Raw genomic sequence first — 7,500 nt, 5'->3', positions numbered from 1 at the left:
GTTTTCACCGTTCAGGTTCAGGTTTTCTTCTCGCCTGTGTCTGTTTGGTGTTCTGGTGAATGTGACGGAGCTGAAGTGAAGCTCAGACCGGGTCAGACCAGGTCAGACCGGCTCAGACCAGGTCAGAGGCTCAAGCTGCAGTCTATTCTGTGTGTTTTCATGGCTTTAGTGATGCTGCATGAACAGATCATATACCATGGTCTGGGTGAATACTCGATTCTGATTGGCTGCAGGGTGTCCATTAATTCCTGATAATGGACACCTACTAAGTAGTTCCAGTGAAACTGTCTGTTCACCGTTCTAAATTAATGCGCTGGCTACGTAGCATCAGCCTGTATCTAAAATGAGTAACCATAGCAACAGGGACGCAGTCAAAGCCTCCGTTTACTCCGTTCATTTGTTCGTGAAAATCTTGATATTGATTTGGGGACAGTGACATGGCTGATAGCTAGCTAGTCTTGTTGTTAAACATACTGTCAAATTATATTTACTGTTTGTTATTGACTTTGAATGTTGCAGCATAACGTTAGCTTTCTGGCTCCTAGCTGAGCCAAAGGGTTCTATGAGCTGAGCGGACTAGAAATATCTCCTGCTGCCAAGTCCTATCTAAGGTTCGTCCTATTTACTGGAGCAGTGAACAACGTTTCCGTCGCATAAGAACCTTATGGGACGGTAATGATTGTTCCAGGTATTAGTCAAACCCTCAGGTGTTACCAGGGAAACTGAGTTATGGCTTGTGAAAAACTTTAGATTTTGATTACAAAACAAAACTCCGTGGAGGCACCTGGTTCTGGCCTCCCCGTCCATTACTGCCTGATAATGGACACCTCGTTGGGCATTATCCTTTACTTGTTCAGAAGCCTATCCACACTTTCTGTAGCTGCTCTACACTGGCTTCCTGTAACATTTAGAATTGATTTTAAGCTCCTCCTCCTTATATAAAAAGCCCTTAATGGGCTAGGACCAAGCTACATTCCAAATAGTAAACCAATAGTAAAACTAATGAGGCAACATTGACATATGATTTAAATTCTTTTCTCTGTTTCTACAATTGCCCATTGTTTAAGGTTGTTATGTCTGTTTAAAAACCAAATAAAGTGTTCATAAAAAAAAGATGCATAATTTTTCATTCTAAATGTATACACCCGGCTGTGGAGTGAAGGACTGTCATCAACACAGAGCTGTCAGGATGAGCAGGGGGCAAACGCAGCACAACGGCCAACAAAAACAAAAACAACAACAACAACAACAAAAGCAACAGCATCAGGAGAAACGAGCTACAGCTGCAGAAATTATGCAAATTCAAAAACACACACAGGAAGATCCAGAGCAAAGAAAACAGAAACGAAGCTGCAGAGGAAGAAACGATGAGACTGTGTTCGCTTTGGAAGAACAAACATGGAATAAAGAGGCGACGTTCTCTCTGTGCAGGCGTGACACGCGGAGCGGGGGGGGACCGAGGGGGCGGAGCTAACTCTGTGATGTCACAGACTCACCCAGCGACGCGGCGTGCAGCAGACAGTTTCCGTCTCCGGTCGTCGCCAAGGGGAGGAGCTTCTTACAGCTGGAGCACATGGTGGACCACCAGTTCAGACGCCCTGCACACACACACACACACACACACACACACACACACACACACACACACACAAACACACACACACACACACACACACACACACAGTCAGATAGGGGGTGAATGGGAGTAAATGTTAACTCCATACAGCATGCGATGGAAAATTAGTAGAAACAGACAGAAGTAAATGGGATAAAACCCTAAATGACTCCGGTGTTCTGCTTTAAATATCACAGCTGATATGCAAATGTGAAGTGTGATTTATAAACTGTGTTTCTTGGTGTTTGTGCTCACATCAGTCTGTAGAGAGCCTAAGCCCCGCCCCTTCCTCTGTCCCCCATGGGATCTTATTTCAGAAATAATCTGTACGGTAGTCAACGGCGAGAGACAAAATGTGAGAAACAATTTAGGAATAAATGGTATTCTTGAAATGAAAGTTGTCAAATTTGTTGTTGATTTTTTTCTTAACTTTAAGACGGCCCTTCACCTGTCTTAAAACTCCTACAGTGAAAAGGTAAGCCTCTAATATCATATATTTAAACACATTTTAGACAAGTAGGTTATAGTTCAAAGTCTTCATAGGTTCCCCTACACCTAACATTAAGATGAACATTTATTGTAAAGCTTTATTTGGTGTAGGGCCAGGTAGGCCTCTGTCTCATGTCTGTTGGAAATAAGCTGCAAATTTTACAGTTACCAACAGCAACCAATGTTTAAATCTTTGCTCTAGTTGCTCTAAATAGGTTTTTCCCCAATTGTTTTGTAGATGGAAGCACTTTGGGTTGCCTCCTAGCCTTGTCTCCTAGCCTCCTAGCCTTGTCTCCTAGCCTCCTAGCCTTGTCTCCTAGCCTCCTAGCCTTGTCTCCTAGCCTCCTAGCCTTGTCCCCTAGCCTCCTAGCCTTGTCTCCTAGCCTCCTAGCCTTGTCTCCTAGCCTCAATGGCAGTAAGCCTAAAGTTTATTAACCAGAATTAATTCAGGCCCTATTTTGAGAAGTTCTTAAGTTGGACAATTAAAGAAATTCGTAAGAAATGAGACTGTTACTAAGAAAATATTGAGGAATTGCACTTAAGAGTCTTCTTAAGAACTTCCTAAAATTTCCTCTTATGTCATTTCTTAAGATCTATCTTAAGAACTCATTGGTGAATCCGGACCCAGATTAGTTCCTCTCTGAACTGTACGAGGTAAAAACCACCCTGCGGGGGCTTCAGGAGGTTTTATTTAAAATCCATCGGCTCTCGTGTTTTTCGGACAGACATGTTATTTACTCAGACATGTTATTTACTCAGACATGTTATTTATTGTTTATATATTTAAATATGCGAGCGGCTGACCGGCCTGCTCCAGAGCCAGCATGGTGGCCTGCTCGATCAGGTCTCGCTCGATGAAGCTCCTGAAGTCCTCGCTGTAGACGCTGAGGTCGGGCAGCTGGAAGGTGTAGATGGGCATCTCCACCGGGAACTGCTCGCTGCTCACCTCGCTCGCCACGTGAGAGCGAGCCAGGGACACGATGGCCGAGCTGGCGTGGGAGATTCCCCGGGACAGACGCTTCTCTGGAGGGTTAACATTAAAAACAGAAAGCGAGGTCACACGGTGCGTTCGTGTTCTGGTGGGAAAGTCCGACATGCGGGACTTCCAGCTCGGCCGCTAAGCGTTGCGTTCATGTGCCGTTTAGTCAGAAAATCAAACCTGGAAGACAAACGGTAAACAAACATGGCCGCTCTGCAGCTTAACGAGCTAATTAGACAAACTTCATTCAAACAGGTTAGAGTCAGGTTGACTTCAAACTCGTAATAAAGGAACATCTGTATGTTTTCTTACTGTTGACGGACACAAATGATTGAATTATTCTTCGACCTTGTTGAGAAGGTTAAAGGTCATCGTTGTGTCGTGACTCAGAAACTTGGGCAGCAAAATTTTCTCTGAGTTTCCATCTTCATTATCCGACTTTGGAGAGCGAAATGTGAAATTTCCAAATAGGAAATGAGTTTTTCCGATCTGACAGCACATGAACGCACCAGCAGTTAAAGTCTTAAAGTCACACTTCAGTGGCGTCTTGTATTGTAACGTATTTCCTGTTGAAACAGGAAGTCATTCTGTTGCTGTGAACTTGACAAACTGAACAGCACTCAGCGTTATGAATGAGGTTAGTATAGAAGACTATAGAAGATAATTAAACACTGGAAGAGAACTGAACACTATAGAACAGAATTGAACATTATAGAATAGAAAATAGTAGAACAGAACATTATAGAAGACAATTAAATACTATATTATAGAATTAAACAGCATAGAATAGAACACTGTAGAATAGAAAAGAATAGAATAGAACATTACAGTAGAACATTAAATGGTATAGAAGAGAATTAAATACTACAGAACAGAATAGAATATTATAGAATAAAAGAGAATAGTAGAAAGTAGGATAATAGAAAGTAAACACAGTAGAACCTTGTGTGTTGTCGTCCTGTCTGTGCGCGGCGGGTCGCTCCACCTTGGCGGTGGGGGGGTGCGGGGGGTGTGGGGGGGGGCTGCGCTCCGGTTGCCGGTAGTAACGGCCCTCGTTGAAGACGTGAGGCAGGTTGGTGTGAACCTGACGCAGCTGCTCATAGTCACTGAGGGCCGCCGGCAGGTCCCAGTTCTGACCTGCACACACACACACACACACACACACACACACACACACACACACACACACACACACACTCCTATTAAACCAACATTAGCAGCAGAGAATCACTTCAATCACCGTTTAGCTTTTGGTAATGCAGTAAACCTGGAGGCAGCAGGACAGCAGTGTGTGTGTGGTGTGTGTGTATGGTGTGAGTGTGTGTGTGTGTGTGTGTGTGTGTGTGTGTGGTGTGTGTGTGGACTTATTTAATCACACAGTGGTCACTCTGATGGTCCGGGGTGTACCATGTGACCACAGCGTCCCGGGTTTGAATCCCAGGACCTTTGTCTCATGTCATCCCTCTCTCTCTCTCCAGGCTTTCTGTCTGCCTCTACTCTGAACTGTTGAAAAAAAGTGAAAATGCCAAAAAAATAATAAAAAAAAAAAACTTATATATTCACAACAACATTCTTCTGTCTCAGTAAAAGTGACTCAGAGACAGATCAGTGTTGACATGTTCGACTTTTCCCCAAAGTGTTTCCTGTTGAATTCTACAGAACATCAGCCTGCATTCATCTCTCTGTGGGTGAAACTCCACCTTCATGCTGTGTGTCATTTCCCAGCAGCCACTGCAGCGAGCGGCGAGCGGCGTCCGCTCCACACACACAGGTCAGTTTGCACCACGAGGTTTGAAGTCGCTTACGACTGGAAATGTGAGGATTTGCAAAAGATCCGTCTGCAGCGTATTAAATGTTGTTTGTGAAAGAAATCTCAGCAGACGCTCCGAAAGAAACCCGGTGAATCTGATCCTGGAGCAGCGGTAACACGTCTCTGTTTTCCACTCGTAAGCCTGTAAGTGTGGGCTAATACAGCAGCAGCAGAGACTGATGCCCCGTTTCATCAGTCATTTAACCCTGGGGGGCGGGGTCAGAGCAGGGGGGCGGGGTCAGAGCAGGGGGGCGGGGTCAGAGGGGCAGCAGAATATTTGAAATGGAACGCACTTGCCCTTAAGCAGGCCTAATAATTAATAATAAGAATAAGTAATAAAAATTACACAGAACAATGAGTAATGAAATATTGCAGATGAGTTCATTTCATAAATATGTCTAAATCCTCTAAATATTGTTTGTTTACTTGCATTTATATTTATCACCTGTTTGAACTGACGGACGATCACAATGCATCCTGGGAAATATGCGCTTGTGAAGTCTGCAGCGTTTTGACTCGCTCCCTCGGCCCTGAAGGTCGAACAGGAAGTTCACTTATCAGAGTGATGGAACCACACTTAAGATGGAGGAGGGGAAGTGAAGGAGGGCCGGGGGAAACGACTGATGAAACGCACCGTGTCACAGATCTCCCAGCAGCCCCGGCTGCTGCCATCTTGGAGGTCTGGAGTGGAGAATCGGCTGTTCTCTAATAAAAGTCCCAAAGAAACGGCATTTTGAGAGCTTCTTACTTCCTTAATGTGATGTACTTCCTGTTGAAACAGGATGTTGGGGCGGGACATGACGCAGGGAGAGATCAGTCGAGTCTGAACCAATGGGAGACGGAGGCTCCATGTTTGCTGCTGCTGAGCTGGTTCTGCTCCAAACCTGAAACACACTTCAAACCCAGACTGACTGACAGCTGGTTTCTTCCTGCATGTGTTCATCCATCACATGCAGGATCTCAGACCCTGGTCAGACTCTGACAGAATGATGCATCTCAGTTCTGCATTTTCAAAATCACCCTGCCTGGCTGAAGGGAGGAGCTGCAGCTGCAGGTGAAAACAGATGAAAATATCATAACTCAGTTTTGTTTATTTTCATGTTTTATCTTCAGCTGAAGGATCTCAGGCAGGAAAACTCCAATCCTCCTCCTGATGAAACCTGTCAGTCAGAAGTGTGTCGTCGAGGCTGTTTGTCTTAGCTGATGAAAAGTTCACATTTTGCAGATACGAGGTTTTCACCTGACAACAGCGATAGTGATTGCTGATTGGTCCAGAGGGAAACTGCATGTTTACTGCTGCCAGGATTTATAAGACTCCAGGTTGTTTTTATTTTCATTTTTAACTTTGGACTTTTTCTCCTTTATCTGTTTTTATCATGCATGTCAAACCAAACTGGGGAAGTAGGACAGAGCAGATTATGTAATAACACTGCCTCCTATCTATCTATCCATCTATCTGTCTATCTGTCTGTCTCCCGCTCTATCTCTATGTGGAGCAGCGGTTGCCATGGCGACCGCACAGTGTCCTTGACGGCTGAGTGACAGCTGGCTTCACCTTCATGACTTCAGCCAGAGAGAGAGAGAGAGAGAGAGAGAGAGAGAGAGAGAGAGAGAGAGAGAGAGAGAGAGAGAGAGAGAGAGAGAGAGAGAGAGAGAGAGATTGACGTCAGAAGAGTCAAAGGAGCCAGACAGTAGTGGGATGCACAGGATGTTCTGTTCTGTTTTGTTTTATTCTATTTTATTCTATTCTATTCTGATCCTCTGCCTCATAGCTGTGTTTACATGATGGAGAACAGTAATGGAGGATTTACTGTCTTTTTACTGCATTAACTAACAGAAACACATGAAACACAAAGAGAAAATAAAGACTTGAAGATGAACTGAGCTCATGTCGAAGTGACCTTTGACCTTTAGCACTGAGGCAGAGAAACGTTTCACAACAGTGTGTGTGTGTGTGTGTGTGTGTGTGTGTGTGTGTGTGTGTGTGTGTGTGTGTGTGTGCATTATGTAACTGTGGCCCCACATGGCTGAGCCGCCTATAGAGGGAATGAAAAATACTGCTGTAATTTCATATGCTGAGCTGGTGAAACTAGGGCACACACACACACACACACACACACACACACACACACACACACACACACTCTCTCTCTCTCTCTCTCATAATGCTGTGGGTGGAGTTAACCCTTGCTGCGCTGTGTGTTTCTAACCTTTATTTATTGAGTAAAGGTTTGCTGAACTCTCTATCAGAAACCTGCTGTCAAGTCTCAAGTCTAAATGTAGAACAGCAAGTCAAGTCAGAACAAATCAAGAGTCCAGTATCAATTTAATATCTTAAAGAAAACTAAATATCTAGGACTTTTCAATGCAATATGGTTTTAATAGGATAAAAACTTGGTAAGAGCATCATGAGTTTGATTTCTATAATCAGTTTCAACCTCAATAAATTCAATCATTCCATACAAATTCAGAAAACAGAATTTAAATTCAGTCGTCTGCTGGAACAAATCTCATCACTTTCAATCTAAGTCATTTACACAAACACAAGATCTCAAGTCAAGACTTTAGAAACCTTTTCAAGTCATCAGAGTACAAGTCAGAGTCAAG

At 43.9% G+C, this 7,500-nt stretch overlaps 1 protein-coding gene across 1 annotated transcript in view; it reads right to left on the bottom strand.

Annotated features, from left to right (window-relative positions):
- The window catches only part of LOC139642004 (OTU domain-containing protein 7A-like), a gene marked incomplete at its 3' end in the record, with an annotated part of 18,292 nt that overhangs the window by 8,256 nt on the left and 2,536 nt on the right, over positions 1-7,500 (bottom strand). Inside the window, exons 2-4 of the mRNA XM_071516690.1 lie at positions 4,026-4,220; positions 2,909-3,127; positions 1,497-1,598 (exon numbers count right to left, since the gene is read on the bottom strand). Coding sequence (XP_071372791.1) covers positions 1,497-1,598; positions 2,909-3,127; positions 4,026-4,220 — 516 coding nt within the window. The remainder of the gene's footprint in view (positions 1-1,496; positions 1,599-2,908; positions 3,128-4,025; positions 4,221-7,500) is intronic.

The sequence above is a fragment of the Centroberyx affinis genome, unplaced genomic scaffold, assembly GCF_046629955.1.
Source record: "Centroberyx affinis isolate AG114_WGS23_722 - 3 ecotype Tasmania unplaced genomic scaffold, CSIRO-AGI_Caff_v1 ptg000426l_1, whole genome shotgun sequence".
NCBI lineage: Eukaryota > Metazoa > Chordata > Actinopteri > Beryciformes > Berycidae > Centroberyx > Centroberyx affinis.
The sequence above is the reverse complement of the archived record's forward strand: the minus strand, read 5'-3'. Positions and strand labels throughout refer to the sequence as shown.